General features: G+C 39.5%; 1 protein-coding gene across 1 annotated transcript; it reads left to right on the forward strand.

Annotated features, from left to right (window-relative positions):
• Positions 1 to 8,990: 8,990 nt before the first annotated feature.
• Positions 8,991 to 13,102, forward strand: slc16a1a (solute carrier family 16 member 1a). Its single transcript, XM_054617489.1, has 4 exons — positions 8,991 to 9,207; positions 11,630 to 11,773; positions 11,980 to 12,753; positions 12,867 to 13,102. The coding sequence occupies exons 1-4, from the start codon at positions 8,991 to 8,993 to the stop codon at positions 13,100 to 13,102; spliced, it is 1,371 nt and encodes a 456-aa protein (XP_054473464.1).
• The last annotated feature ends 3,549 nt before the right edge of the window (positions 13,103 to 16,651 follow it).

A 16,651-nucleotide genomic window follows, 5' to 3' on the forward strand; every position in this document is an offset into this window, starting at 1 on the left:
TGTAACTTGAGATAAAAATATGCACCCGGAAAATAGCATAATAGGGCCTGTTTAAGGAATTTAACACTTAAAGGTAAATTCCAGTGTTTTCTTTCAACCTGGTCTTATTCTCATAAATGTGGCCGGTGTCCAACTTTTTGACTCACCTCCCAAGATGTAAAGATGTACTTCACAATATATAATTTATAGAGTAGCCAGGAGTGTGAACATGGTCAAAGTAAAATTATTAATTACTCTCAGATCATCTCAAGCGCTCTGACATTTTTATGGCACTGTTTAAGCGCATGAAAAAAATGCATATAGAGCACTATCATCAAAAATGAGTAATTTCTCTAAATCGGACCAAAAAACACAGAAATTAGCCACCTGGATTAGCTATTTTTGCTCTTGCTGTCAATATATGGAATAAACAGTAAGGCGAAGCATGTAAACATGTAAACCAGACCTGACACAGCAGGTCATTGATTACTTCTTGTGCCTAAAAGTACATCAATCATTCGAACAGTCAGTACTTAAAAAGTAGTGTTAGTTTTTGATACCCAGCCATAGTTCAGTATTTGACTTCCGGTCCCAAGAGATTTACAACAGACTTCATTTCTCCAAATAGTGCTCTGTCTCGCCGTGTGATGAGTGTATCGTCTCGACTCTTAAGGATCTAATAAGTGCATAACATCCTTTAGTAAGCCATTCAAAAGACTAATGTCCCCTGAATCACTTTCCTGAGCAAATGATGCATCGCCATTGAAGGCTCAGCAAGTCGGTTACTTTGTTGCCTGCTGTTGTTGCAGAGCAGAAAATGTCTGCCAAAAAAACGTCTTGTCTGTCCTGAGAGGAAAAGAGTTAAACAGACACACGCAAAGCGTTAACGTGATGTGTGTGTTTGAGCTGAAAGTGCAGTGAGGCCTTTTTACACACTGTAGCAGGTGAAAGCTCTCTTCTCTCTGCAGCCTCTAACTGGAATAGATATTTTCGTACTTGTGCAAGTGAGATAATTGGCTTTTGCAACACAGTGCCCTCACCCTGACCCGAAATGAAGACCCCATTCTTTCTCCTGGTTCACCAAACCAGGATTTATGCCACTTTCATCTGCACCACCATGCCTGGGCAAAAGGTAATTGCCACTGACCCTTGACCTGTGAGTGTCAGTTTCCATGGGCCAAAGTGCAATTACATTCAGTCCACAGGAAGCTGGAGGCGGTGCAATGTTTATTTAGTTTCCTGGTCACACTGCTGGTGTTATTTTTGTAAAATAACTATCCATGAGAGACCTAATGCTCTTATTATATGGCAGCAGAGATTTGTTTTTTAAATATCTGAGTAATAGAGGAGGTGCGTGCTGTGGACTTGATGCCATAGGGTACATACAGAACAAAGCGTTGCTATTGAAATCAAGGCAGCGCTTGTATTGAACAAAGAACACTGGTGGTGTTTGCTGATTGTGAATGTGCTCCGTTGATTGAGAACGTATAGCAGCTTATTATACTGTATAGGAGCTGTGTTCCACAAAGCTGAGCTAATCAATTTTAATCCCTCTGACAATGCTATGAGGTCATTTAACCAGCGAGCTGCAGACTGAGCCAGACCTCGGATCATTGGCTCCCAGGTGGAGAGAGAAAATATTAAGATTAATTTAAAGAGCTGAATAATAATTCTTCAACTTCATAGGCTTCACTTATCAATCCCTGATGTGCCCACAATAGGATACTAATTTTGACATAAAGTATTTCATCAGTACATTAGGTCAACACCACTGCAATATTTATTCTTGCAACCAGTTGGCTAACATGAGTAAATAAGACTGAGTCCACTGCATGCTTGTGGCCCTTAGAGGCTGAACTGCTTTGAGCTAAATGCTAATATTCACACAATGAATATGCAAGATGGTTATGTTAATCAGATATCATTTTATGTTCACAAACTTAGTTTAGTCTGCTAGAATGCTTTTATTTGCTAAAGCTAAACACAAAGTGCAGCTGAGGCTTGTGGCACAATATTTTTGGTGGACATAAACCAAAATATGGGACCAATTGAAATGTTGATTTGATGATGTTGCCAGATGAAAAGTTATTCCACTTCATCCTTAGGGGACCTTGAATGTTTGCACCAAATTCCATTGCAATCCATGTTGAAATATTTCAATAAAAAACAAAAATATCAACCTCATGGTGGCGCTGGAGGAAACATCAGACTATCGTCTTGGAGTCATAAATGTGTGAACAAAATGTACCAATATATCTAGTAGTTGTTGAGAGATTTCACTTAGTAAGTGAAAACTGTGACCTGCTGGTGGCACTGCAGGAAAAGTCAGAAAATCACAAGTCATTAGGGGTTATCCTCTGGGGACTTTGAATACATGTAGCAAGTGTAAAAACAATCCATCCCAGAGTTGTCAAGATACGTAACTCAGATCCAGAAATGTCAGGCTGCTGGTGGCATTAAAGCAAAAGGTCAGGGGATCACCAATGTTGGGAGGCCTCATCCTCTGGTGACCATGAATGTCTGTACAAAGTACAGGACAATCTATGAAATAGTTGTTAAAATATTTTACTCTGGACCAAGGTGGTGGACCGACTTTCCAATCAATCAACACACCAACTTTGTCATCTGTAGAGCAATGCAGCTAGCATGGCTTAAAAATGTAAAGTTATACATTAAAGCAAAAGCAGAATATTTAAGAAAGAATGCAATATTTGTTGGAAATTGCATAAATACATGCCTGTATGTAAGTCTGTGTTTGAGTGAGTGTAAATATGTTCTTCTCAAATCCACTTCCATTCTTCACACTCTTTGCACTTGTGAATAAATTCAGGCCCAGGAGAAAACTCTAAATTGTAGGTGGTGCTCTACTGCATCCGCTGTTTGAGAAGCAATAAAAGTCCTTATTGGTGTCGAAAAAATGAACGGAACAACATAAAACAAAAAAGAGAAATAATGTTTCAATAGTGTCAAGAATTTGAAGGCACTTTGCAAGAACACACTGTTTCAATAACACCGTGTACGCAGGCCTTTCCTTTCCCAAGACCTTAAACAGGCTCGTTATAGCACCTTGGGGAGTTGTTGGAGAGTTGGCTCAAACTGTTCTGACCCCTGAACAGTTCAGAGAGCTTTCTTTCAGGTGGATGAGGTTAACAATGTCTGTTGTTTAAGTAAACCGGATTTCTTATCGACGCCATGTTCAGTTGAATAGCGCTGCTCAATCAGCCGATGCAGGAAATCAGCATCTCTTAAAGCATCTTATCTCTTAGAGTGCAGACATTATTGGATATCCTCTCGGGTCACACATGCTATAGGGCCCTGCAGCGAATTACTCCAACCTTGTGTGTGAGCTGGCCACATGACAGAGGGGTGGAGAGAAAGTATTGTAGGGGCACGGCACTAAGCCTCCCAAGGCCAATAAGAACATGACTGACCTCAACACTTAGCACCATAGTGTCCAGATCGTCCAACGGTTTGATCTGGGGCCACTGGATGAACTCAACTCTTTTTCAGCTTCACTCTAAGTCACGTCAGATGAAGTCTGAGGCCGAGGCGCCACTGGCAACTTTTGAGCTGTCACAGCAGATATAGACCCCACAGATAACGTCTGGAGTATCTGTGAAACATACGCAGCGATTTATTTCATTTCATGCATATTCAGAGACGCTCAGTCCCATTCGATGATGTCTGCAGTGTGTTAACGTGCCTCCGAGACTGCTGTTTATCTGCAGCACTCATCTGGCCCCCGTTGGAGAGCTCCTGCCAAGGTAAGACACTTGACACAGAGACACTGTGCACTTCCAACGCTTAACAGACATCACTTTAAAAGTAATTGCATGCGTAAGTAGGCTATTTTCAATCGGATACTCATGAAAGACGTGTTGCTTTGTCAGTGTTCTAACAATACAGTGCTCAGTACGCGAGTGTGTGATTTCCCTGAGCAAATATTTAACAAGGTTCCTTCATCTTCAATTAATCAGACAAATTCACCAGGTCTAATAAGTTGAATTAGAAACCTGAGGTCGTAAAAGGCCTCGAGCATGGCTGCAGGGAGAATTAATGAAAAGTTCTTCAGCCAGAAGCACAAACATATAGCCAAAGATGTAAAATTTCATGTTCATTCAAGACTATTCCAGCTACTTTTGTTAAAAAAATGCATTCTATTTGACCTTAACATCTATTATGACTGTTTCATTTAGTGTAGTTCATTGTTAATCAAAACAAAAATAAATCTGAAGAGAAGAAGAAATATTTAATTCCTCCTTGAGATGATGTATAGGAGTGGGGGCCTTGAATGCACCACATGGATGATGTTTCCATACGAAGCAGTGCTTTGCCTCAGTTGTCCTTCAGCTAATGATGGTCATGTCAAACATCGCTTCACATAACAAGCTCAAGGTGTCGAACAGTGATTAATTCCAAGGTACAGTGTTTCTTTTCTCAGTAACACCAGCTCTTCTTGCTTCTCTTTTGTCCTCTGCTGAACAGACTGTACTTTGTGCTGGAATGTCTGCGTTGTCAAGTGGCACTTTGACTGCTTTATTTAGATCTTTACATTGTGACGGAGGTTAGCGTTGGTGCCTCTGCCCGTTTGTCTACTTATTTCATTCTCCAATACCTGGCTTAAATTAATCAACTGTGCAGTTTTCACTCAATTGTTTGATGCTTTTCTCTCCATTTTAGAGCCAAGCGATCAATCCTGAGCGTGAAATTATCCGGTTTATTCATTATTCCTGCAGTTTTTGATATTTTATCTGGAGTCCTGTCTGTCTCAACTCATTCCTACATTCATCATCCAAAGTCAACCACTGAATTTTTCATTCTTTAAAATCGCAGCGCTGTCTCTGCTGCCAGCTAAGAGCATTTCCCCAGAATACTGTCCTATTTGAGAGGCCGCTTTTCTGGATGTGCGGCGACTATTCTCAGACAGTGAAAATCTTTCAACTGACCTTTCATGTAATTGTGCAGACCCTCCATTTCCAGAGTGGGAGACTTGACAGGTGTGAACCGAAGGAACATCCAGCTCTTCGATTTATCAAAAGGTGAAAAAAATTCTTAACTTTTAGAATAAAATATGACATAACAAAAGAAAAATGATGCTCATACTTTTAATGTAGACTTCGTTAAACAACATAGATAGAAAGTAAAGCCTTAACACAAAAAACAGGAGTTTCACTGACATATAAGTATAGACACTGACCGAGGAATGTTAAAACCAGGAGGAGGTAGAGGAACAACAGCTTGTAGGTGTATCAGCTATGCTAAATAACATCAATTAGACTAATGTTGTCAGGGGTATAGACGGTGGTGATTATCAACCAACCTAATCATTTTTAATGGTATTCATTTAACATCATGGAAGGATGTTACAGATTGTTTTAGTTAATTACGCGTGAATTACGTTTACAACTGTTAACTTAGGTCAGAGACATGCTAATTGTTTTCCCCGACCGTCAGTCTTTATGCTAAGCTAGGCTAGTTACCTGGGCAAGTACTCAACCTACAGATTGATATCAACCTTCTCGGAGCGATTAAGCACATTTTTCCAAATGATTAACTTTCTCTTTAATGTAGTCTTTGTTAGTAGCAGGTATAAACTGTTCCTGAACACTGGTATAGAAGCTTCTAGCTGAGTGAAGTTGTTACTTACATTACATTACATTACATTACAGTCATTTAGCAGACGCTTTTATCCAAAGCGACTTACAGGAAGTGTATTCAACATAGGTATTCAAGAGAACTACTACAGAACTACAAGCATCTTAAAGCATAAACCAGAGCAAAAGTATAGTGCAGAGGCAAATTACTACGAAAACAATAATTGCAACAGACTAATACTAATACAATAAGTGCTACAAACTACTACGAATAGGATAAGTGCAGCAAACGAATACGAATACAATAAGTGCAGCGAACTGATACGAATACAATAAGTGCTACGAGGAAGGCTCAGGGTAGTACTTCATGAAGAGGTGAGTTTAAAGATGGGCAGCGACTCTGCTGTCCTGACGTCAGTGGGGAGTTCATTCCACCACTGTGGGGCCAGGACAGACAAAAGCTGTGACCGGGTGGATCGGCCGCAGGGGCAGCAGAGCGAAGTGGTCGGGAGAGGGTGTAGGGCTTAAACTGGATGTGAGTTCTTACAGGGAGCCAGTGTAGAGAACGGAGAAGGGAAGTTGTGTGGGAGAACTTGGGGCGATTGAACACCAGACGAGCTGCAGCTTTCTGGACAAGCTCCAGAGGTCTGATGGCCGACGCCGGGGCTCCGGCAAGTAGTGAGTTGCAGTAGTCCAGGCGGGAGATGACCAGAGCCTGGATGAGCACCTGCGCCGTCTCGTCAGTGAGGAAGGGGCGAATCCTCCTGATGTTGTAGAGGAGGAATCTGCAGGAGCGTGTGACCGATGCAATGTTTGCTGAGAACAACAGTTGGTCGTCCAGGGTCACACCCAGATTCCTCACAATCCGAGTTGGCGTCACCAACTTGTTGATGTTGTGTTGGTCTGTCTTACAAGCGCCAAGGTATTACGTCAGCTGTTGTTCCTAACAATTCCACTTCCTCTTGTTAAAGTAAAAAAAGCATGTAACAGCGAACATGCCTGTTATCTTATCTAATATAAAAACATGGCGACAAATCCTTGATAGTCGAACGCAAAACATGCATTTTATGAAATACAGCACTTTGTATTCAAATGTAATTTTTAAATATAATTTATATGCAAATAGAATTGGTTACACCCAAGTGGTTGCCATCTAATTATTCTAAGTGACTCTTAAAATCTGAATGCATAAATAAAAGACATAAGCTCTTATTTCACCTCCTCTACCGATTGCATATGTAGAATAATGCAGGAGGCACATTTACAGCTGCAGAGCAGCAGCCAAAGTCCCAGCTCAATAAGAAAAGTTCTTTAGCACATTAAATATTCACAACTCGCTGCACACAACTGGCTTATCCAATAAGTTTTCAGAGCACTAAACCAATTCATCAACCAAATCAAGTCCTCCTTGGCTGAAAAACACTGTATCATCACCCACTCCTGAGCGTAGCCCTGAGCTATTCAGCAGCGTGAATTCTACCAGGGTTCATGGTCTGATCGATGTTTCTCTGGGTAGTCTCCCCTGTGTAAACAATACAGTAAGTTGTTTGACTCTGCAGATGGACTCTTATTCATCACCTCTAAAGTGAGACTGTGGGAGCTCGGCGGGTGGGAGCTCAGTAAACACACGCAGAGAACAACTCAAAGCAATGCAAGGCCAAAAACTTCATCCTTAATCTTAAACTCTCTTATCGAGTCGGGGAAATATTCAGAGACAAATCTGATCTATTTCCGCATGCGGCACCAGCAAAGCAGAGGTACTCAGAGGTACTTATAGGTCAGTGCGTAGCATGTACTGCAGTTTGCAAATGTTGAGGGAATTTATACATTAAAACCAGAAAGTTTGGTCAGTTAGTACTGGAGATGAGGCCCCCAGGTCAGATGCCATGAGACAGATGGAGAAAAGGGAATATAGACAAGAAACAGCATAGACATCTTCTACATGGGAAGTGATTTATTTTAGTAGAGGCCAAACATCTCTGAAAAGATAAAAAATGTGTCTACAATTGAGGAAGAATTAAAGGATGGAACCACTTGTACTTATGCAGAAGGAATGTTGTTATTCTTTGCACTTGTTTTCTTTCATCGTCTGTTTGATGAACACAGTTTCCTCTCCTCTCCTCAGCTTTGAAACATTTGACAACAGCTACTCTGAACAGCTTTGTATCAGGATTGCAAATGAAAACTTTCAGCAACAGTTAAACTAGTATTTATCCACATTCATGTCATTGAAACACTAAATAAAAAGCTGAGGAAATACTTGAATTAGTCAAGCACCTTGAAGTTTACAAAATTAAACTAAAGTGAGGATTTGTTACACTTTGCAAATAGCAAAAAATGGATCTCATCTGAACAACAGATCAAAGCTGTGCTACATTTCTACCATCATGGAAAAGGTCAAGGGCGAGTCTGTCGGCATGCAGGTGTTAGCCAATAAGAGCTCCTGTTATATAACCAAATAACAGACTGTTGCTACAATATTAAAAAAACGTTGCTACAGAAGACACCTCAAGTGAACTGTAAACGATACACAGTAGGGAAATGGAGAAGTAAAAGTCAAACCAACTGGTTAAAAAATCCTTAGTTTTTTGACACCAGTATAAAATGTCATTGTGAATTCAGCAGTAACATTGATGTTAAAATCGTCATAAAATTGATTAATTATGTTTTTAGTTTCTTTTATACCCCTTTTTTATTATCCAATTAGGTAACGCTTGATGAATGGCTTTAAAACCATTAGCAAAGACTCCTTATGTGTGACAAGATCATCTTGAATACTAAGTTTAACTGTTGCTGACGTTTTCCATTCACAGAATTGTAAAAAAAAAAGTTCAAGGCTGTTGATGTCAAACGTTTCAAAGCTGTGGACAAAACATGAAGTATTATTATAATGATAAACTTTATTTATAAAGTACCTTTTATTACAGGGGGAGTAGTTTAAAGTGTTTTCCAACAATGTGAAGGAACAAGAGAATAAATAAAAACAGATTAAAACATACAAATACTGCACGATAAAATCCAAGCGATTAAACAAAGGAAGGCATTAGAATAATAAAACATGTAAAAGATGAATATAAAACAAAACAAAAGCGACAGCTAGTTAAAGGAAACACGGAATAAAAAAGGTTTCAATTGTCGTTCGATGAGCTGGCTTCTCTTATAGCTCTGAGTAGGGTAGTGGGGTAATAGTCTTTGTATAAAAAGGCTGAGCTGCCAATTGGCTTATTGGTGTGATAGTTTGTATTTTTAAAAACAGGAATATCTAAGAAGCTGTGAAGGGTTATAAAAAGAAGAATTAGTTATGTGGGCCGGCCGAGAGCCCTTCAGAGTTTGAGTAACCAAAGTTATGTTCTCTCCTGAACAGATCCTCGTATCCGTAAAACGTGTCAAAATCGAAGAGGAGTTTTGTGACAGAAAATGGCACCCTCCGTCGGTGGTCCTCAAGGCTACACCCCACCCGAGGGTGGCTGGGGCTGGATGGTGGTGGTCGGGGCCTTCATCTCTATTGGCTTCTCCTACGCGTTCCCCAAGTCCATCACTGTCTTCTTCAAAGAGATTGAGGCGATCTTCGATGTGACCAGCAGCCAGGTGTCCTGGATCTCTTCCATCATGTTAGCATGCATGTACGGCGGAGGTGAGCAAGACCCCGAAATTCAACCTGTCAAACATTGCTTGACATTTGACATTCAGCACATCAAGAGGGTTTATAGATGGAATCAGTCTCTGGGTCTTAGCACATATTGTAAAAGATTTACTCCTGGAGTTTTAAAAAGCCGATCCAGTGCTTAAATACAGTCTTGTTTTTTAGCCTATTAGCCTCAGTTTGTCTACAAAGAGGCCACAGATTCTCAAAAGTATAGTGCGGCGTCAATCAAACATTTCCTACTGGGATGAGACAACACTGTAACTCCTCTATTGAAGATTTGCTTACAAATGTGTTACATAATCTGTCTCTGGAGCACATGAATGGGTTTTTAGCTGTGTATACCTGTTTATTGTTTTCCCATCGAGAGTGGGAGATTACTGGAGGTTTGGTTGTGTTCCTGAACTGATGAGATGAATCATGGCCAGTCAGGTGACTAAAACTCTCTGTTTATGTGCGTGATATTCAACACGGCAAGAACCCAGTTCAAAGGAGCTCTCCTCGTCCCTCAAGACCGTCTGCTCTGAAATCAAACGACTGCACTTCTCTTTTCTTTTGATAAACCAGAAAAAGTGATGACTTAGGCATCTTTTTTCTAATATCAGGGAAGTTTCAGGAAAGTTGCTTTAGTGTGCCAAACTGATGTGATATAGAAAATATTACACCATATAAAACTCCTTTAGATCAAATGTTTTTCTATTGTGGCCTGAGTGTAAAATATATTTACAAGAAATCGAAAAGCAATAAGATAAAAAGTGGAGACAGTATTTTATGATGGTATTGCATAATGATGAACATAATATTCTTTTTTTTGCTACGTGACAAGTGTGAAAACATGTTCCAAGTTACAGTATTGCATGTCAAAGGCGAGCAAAACTTCATGTCCAAGTTACGCCCTCATTACTGTACAAAGTAAGAACGTTAAAATAATCAATGCTGCTTATTTTTTAGCAGCACATTCCCTGCAGTTATTAAAGGTCACTGAGTTTCACTGTGAGAACATCCAATTCTTCTTCATTTGTCTGTCACTTCTAAAGTGTGTTGTTTAACAGCAGTATTTACCAAAAGGGTGGGTTAACCCCCTTTTTCAATGCTGTAAAAGAGATATATACCTGTTTTGACAAGTTATGAGTCCCATTGGACTCAACTTGCATATTCAGGTGTAACATTGTTAATTAATTCAAATGTTTTGATGTAAATATACACAGTTGAAAGCAAGCTATGCATGGTAATTGAAAGTTAAGTGATCAAATGTTTGTCAGAGTCATGAGCGGATGACAGCCGAGTCTGTTATCGTACGTTTTAACATTCTGAGCACAACAGCGGGAGAAGTTCATTAACAACCCTACTGTTGCACACCTCTGTACTCCTTCAATTTTTGATTCATTAAGTTCATAATATTCTACATTGGTTCGTCTCCAACCTTTTTATCCCAAGCAGCTCTCCCTGCGAGGCGGAAGGAAGGAACTCATTGTTGGTGCGGAGACTGGCTGCATTACAATTTAAAAACCTCTTTGTCTTGCACCGTGCTGGCAAATGAGTCTGGACAACCTCTAAACAAAAACTGTCAGTTTCCATTTAGGTTCATTGGGGAGTGCAGGGATTTGGCAGGAAGGCAGAAGTGTCTTCCATGTGGGTCCTCATACTCATTTAGGCCGCTTGTTATAAACCCAGGATGGAGATGGTGTGTGTTTTATGCGACGTGAACCCTCGGCACATTCTAGTCATTTGTTTACAAGTCATACAGATTTTTCCTGAATTGATGTTGAATCCGAGGTGCATGCATATTGATAAGTTGATTTAGTGTTACCTCATTCTGCCCTTCTTTCTTTGGAAACTAATGTATCAGGTTCCAAAATTGCAACAAAAAAACTGCACATAATAAGATACCAGCTTTCATTTTAACCACCTCCCCCAAACAAACACACACACACACACACCAGTCCCTTCAACCCTCCCAGTCAAACACACACACACACACACACACACACACACACACACACACACACACACACACACACACACACACACACACACACACACACACGTACACACCCACCCACTCATCTGATCCAATAATCATTTCAAATGCATTTAGAGTCCATTTAAGAAGAATCCACCGACAAAATTATTCCTCTGTCAATTTTTATGAACCTCTGAAACAAATAAATGCTAATTTTATTAGAGCCTTCATGTTATTTTTTTTGACACATCGCATTATTAATGGCACAAGAACACATCTACTGCAGTGCAGCACTGACAAAATACATTGCAGAAGTTGTTTGAATGTGCAGTGTCACTGCTGTGATACTAGAGCCCTCTGGTGGTTAAATAGAGACCTGTGCGTTGATGATTGGATAGAAATCACTGGCATTCATCTTTTAATATCAGTGTGTTTTTTTTCTCTCTTCAGGTCCAATCAGCAGCATCCTGGTTAATAAATATGGGAGTCGCCCTGTTATGATAGCGGGAGGATGTCTGTCTGGATCCGGCCTCATTGCTGCCTCTTTCTGCAATTCTGTTCAAGCACTGTACCTCTGTATTGGTGTGGTGGGAGGTATCTAATTTAACTTTCTATTCTTCTAAGTTTGGTCATGAGTCACCTTATTTTTATTTTCTTTACTGCACACTGTTGCCATCTAGTGTTCTTCAAAAGTAAAAAATACCAAGAAATAATCTCCAAACAGTTTAAAGCTCCCTTATTTTTCAACTCAAATATTTATAGATTTCAAATACACTCCTTTTTTTTATTGATTCTTTTAGGTTTGGGATTGGCCTTCAACCTGAACCCCGCCCTCACGATGATTGGAAAGTACTTCTACCATAAGCGGCCCATCGCTAATGGGATCGCGATGGCGGGAAGCCCCGTCTTTCTGTCCACCATGGCTCCTCTAAACACCTGGCTTTTTGACAAGTTCGGCTGGAGGGGAAGTTTCTTGATCCTGGGCGGTCTTCTCTTCAATTGCTGTGTCGCTGGTTCCCTCATGCGTCCCATTGGACCAAAACCCAAACCCGCCGAGAAGAGCACAGAGAAGAAGACTGTAGTGCAGACCGTTGACAGCTTCATCGACCTCTCTCTGTTCAAGCACCGCGGCTTTTTGCTCTATATTATGGGCAATATCATCATGTTTTTCGGTCTCTTTGCACCGTTGGTGTTCCTCAGTAATTATGCAAAGAGTAAAGACATTCCTAAAGACAAGGCAGCTTTCCTTCTGTCTGTGCTGGCTTTTGTGGACATGGTCGCCCGGCCCTCAATGGGCATTGTGGCCAACACCAAATGGGTCCGGCCCAGAATACAGTACTTCTTCGCCGCCTCGGTGCTGTACAACGGCGTTTGCCACGTTCTGGCACCGCTATCGGTAGACTACAAAGGCTTCGTGATCTACGCCATGTTCTTTGGGTTTGCTTTCGGCTGGCTGAGCTCAGTGCTGTTCGAGACCTTGATGGACCTGGTGGGAACCGAGCGCTTCTCCAGCGCCGTTGGGCTGGTCACCATTCTCGAGTGTGGTCCTGTATTGTTAGGACCCCCTTTGCTCGGTGAGTAAATCCCCTCCTAAATGAACTTCCAAGTACACTGTCACCAATTTACATATATTTCTGTGTTTCGACGTGGACTAAAAGATGTATGCAATGACCCCTTCTCGTCACAGGGAAGTTCAAAGACGTGTATCACGATTATAAGTACACATACCAGGGCTGCGGCATCGTCCTCATCGTCTCCAGTTTCATCCTGTTTGTGGGGATGGGACTCAACTATCACCTGCTGGCCAAAGAGAAAAAAGAGGAGGAGAGGAGACCCAGGGTGGGAAGTACAGAACAAAAGTCCAACGGGGACGTCGCTACCAAGGAGATAGCAGAGGCGAAGAACACAGAAGACACTGTCTGATATTCTGTACCATGTTATGTGATACGTTCAATTTAGTCTTGTCCGTGAGGCGTTTATATATGAAAAAACATATTTTATAATGAATTGTTTTTGAAGACCACCACAGAAAGCCTCCACTGGAAGTTAATGTTAAACATTTACACCGAATTGAAGCCATTTAAACAATCCACATAAAATACCTCTGATATTCATATAGGGACCATTGTATGTGTTGGGTAGACGATTTAGGTTTGCGTAGCCTTTTATGACACTTATATTGTTAGGATATTTAGATTTTTTTAATCTCAGATGGTATCACTCTAACCTTCCTCCAGCACACAATTTGTGGTATTTCTAAATATCTAAATTTAAGATCAGATAATTAATTTTTTTTCCAATGGGGAACATGCAAAGTGAAGTGCTCAATTTAAAAAATAAATAAAAAATTTGTAATTGCAAACATTCTCACCGAAAGTGCATAATTATAGTATTCACCTCACCGTGTTTGCCACACTATCTTTCAAACACATTTATTTCCTATTATCAAGGACTGTCTGGCTCTTTGCAGTTTTGGAAGGTTTGAAAACATCCTTGGTGCAACTTTCACTTTATATATGCAACAAATATATTCATACAAATTCTCAAAGTAATTTTGCTTGGTCCATTTTCAATGATGAATGATGGGAAATATTTATAATTCCGAGGGCATTAAACTTTGTTGTATTCACATGATAGGAAATGTGCCACTGACTGCAAGTCACTGTATATTAAACACGTTAGAAAATGGACAAGAAGACAAAAGTCGTCTGTATTTAATGTTTCTTCAAAATCTGAGATCAGAAAAATGTTTGCTCTTTAAAGATGCACGAACTCTATTTTTCTCTCTTTTTTTCTGTAGAAACTGCACCAGTATCATGCCCATTAACTGTTATTAAACAGACTGGGTGGAGGAATAATTAGCTTTACTGTATTGTCATCTGTTATATTTGCTGTATTATTGGACAAATGCCTCCACAGCATTTGGTTAGTTTATCAAATTATGCTCTTGCCATTGTATAACAACAACAGTAAAAATAAATAAATAAATAATATGAAGTAGGCTTAATAAAATATTGTCCAGACAATAATAACCTCTGATGTTATTTTCAGCTGGTTGACCTTTGTAATCCTAATGTGCAAAACTGATTAAGTATTGTTGATAGTATCAAAGATACAAATTGATACAAGATTGTGCTTCTCATTAAGCAGAATGACATTCAACCAGCAGAACTAAGGCTTCACTTGGGGGCAAAGGTCTACTTAATGATTAAGGAGCAGCTTGTCAGCACCAATCAAGTCCTCCTCTTGCATTATAAATGAATTTAAAGAAAATGTAGCACACGACAGAATAGTTCTGAGAGTGCATCTCTAGCCTAATAAGAACTAAGTTCTCGTAATTAGATAACAACATATTGCAATTTGGGCAGATTTTGGAGAATGGTAGTGATAGTATCTCACTTTAGACGAGACTGTTGTGGTGTGAAAGAACCTGAGCATTGATCCTCTGTATACAACTATTTCACCTGCAAACTCATTCTGATGCAATGTCTTTGTATTAAACATGTGCAGTCATGCTTTCCCCATTTCAGAATTTTTTTAAATGAACTGAATTTCAGGGACACAGACAGGATTTCACTTTTGCTTTAAAAAATTCCCTTGCATAATGCACGTCCTTGTAATCCCTAACCAAAAAGGAGGAAGTACCAAAGAGGCCCAATGTGTTTAATGAGACCATCTAATAACTTTGGTACTTCTTCTTCTCCTTTTTTTTTAGATTTTAACTCAAGGTTGCATTGATTATATTCAAGATGCATGGCCTTTTCTGAATTTATAATTATGAACCTCCAGGCCTCACCTCTCTGTGCTGATAGATAGTAACTTTTAAACTTCATACCTTATATAAGCTACATGTGTAGTTATATAATTTATATAGGGGTAGGCTCATAAACCCACTCTTGTATCATTTGATAGACCGTCATTGATTAGACATCCTATAGGTCCCTTATCGTACAAACAGAACAGGCCTCTTGTTCAACAACCATCTGCAGGTAGTTGAGCATCTGGGGAACATTTTATTGACCTGTGACTTGGAAATATAACAATTTCTATCTAGCTGACTAACACACATGTTAAACGGTGACAGATAATCTGAAATATGTCCCTTGTTGTCAGATAATGGATACAATCTTCCTACGTCACACCAAGTTTGAAATAAACCGTTATGCGGACGTCACATTTTAACCGTTACCAGTTAACCAACGTTAAGTCATGGTCACAGTATAAATGACAGTTAAACAACATTAAGTCATGGTCACTGTATAAATGACAGTTGACTAACATTAAGTCATGGTCACTGTATAAATGACAGTTAAACAACATTAAGTCATGGTCACTGTATAAATGACAGTTGACCAACATTAAGTCATGGTCACTGTATAAATGACAGTTAAACAACATTAAGTCATGGTCACTGTATAAATGACAGTTGACCAACGTTAAGTCATGGTCACTGTATAAATGACAGTTGACTAACGTTAAGTCATGGTCACTGTATAAATGACAGTTGACCAAGGTTAAGTCATGGTCACTGTATAAATGACAGTTGACCAACATTAAGTCATGGTCACAGTATAAATGACAGTTAAATAACATTAAGTCATGGTCACAGTATAAATGACAGTTAAATAACATTAAGTCATGGTCACTGTATAAATGACAGTTAAACAACGTTAAGTCATGTCACTGTATAAATGTCACTGTATAAATGACAGTTGACCAACGTTAAGTCATGGTCACAGTATAAATGACAGTTGATCAACATTAAGTCATGGTCACTGTATAAATGACAGTTAACCGGCCGTTGTTTGCCTGGCAGATATTTTGTTATTATTTCGTATGAATTACTAAAGGTAAGTGAGGTTACATAAGCTAAACTTATCATTAAAGACGTTAACGTCAAGTGACGCCGGTAAACTAACACACGTTACACGGTGACAGATAATCCCTTGCTGTCCGATAATGGAAACAATCTCCCTACGTCACTCCAAATTTGAACTCAACCGTTAGCAGGAGAATTCTCGCATGCGGACGTCACATTTTAACTGTTACCAGTTAACCAACGGTAAATAAATGACAGTTGACGAACGTTAACCGTTAACCGTTGTTTGCCAAAAGAACAACTTTAATTGTTTTTGGCCGATATTTTGCTATTATTTCGTATGAATTACTAAAGGTAAGTGAGGTTAGATAAGGTTAAGTAGCTAAACTTATCATTAAAGACGTTAACGTCAAGTGACGCCGGTTACCTTGGTAACGTCAGTTGACATAACCAACGGCTCACCGTTAGGTTGACTAAATATATAAATATATGTATATATGTAATGCTTTTCCCGACGAAATGTGTCTTTGATAATGTTACTTTATGTTACATGATATAAACTGTAACGTTACTTTATGTTACATGATATAAACTGCAACGTTACTTTATGTTACATGATATAAACTGTAACGTTACGTTACTTTATGTAACGT

This window comes from Anoplopoma fimbria, chromosome 17 (assembly GCF_027596085.1).
Source record: "Anoplopoma fimbria isolate UVic2021 breed Golden Eagle Sablefish chromosome 17, Afim_UVic_2022, whole genome shotgun sequence".
Taxonomy (NCBI): Eukaryota; Metazoa; Chordata; class Actinopteri; order Perciformes; family Anoplopomatidae; genus Anoplopoma; species Anoplopoma fimbria.

Excerpts from the sequence above, each read along its gene's own strand:
- slc16a1a (XM_054617489.1), top strand. The coding sequence starts at position 8,991 with ATGGCACCCTCCGTCGGTGGTCCTCAAGGCTACACCCCACCCGAGGGT. Across the intron at positions 9,208-11,629 it reads AGCATGCATGTACGGCGGAG|GTCCAATCAGCAGCATCCTG; the intron begins GTGAGCAAGACC and ends TTCTCTCTTCAG. Across the intron at positions 12,754-12,866 it reads GTTAGGACCCCCTTTGCTCG|GGAAGTTCAAAGACGTGTAT; the intron begins GTGAGTAAATCC and ends TTCTCGTCACAG.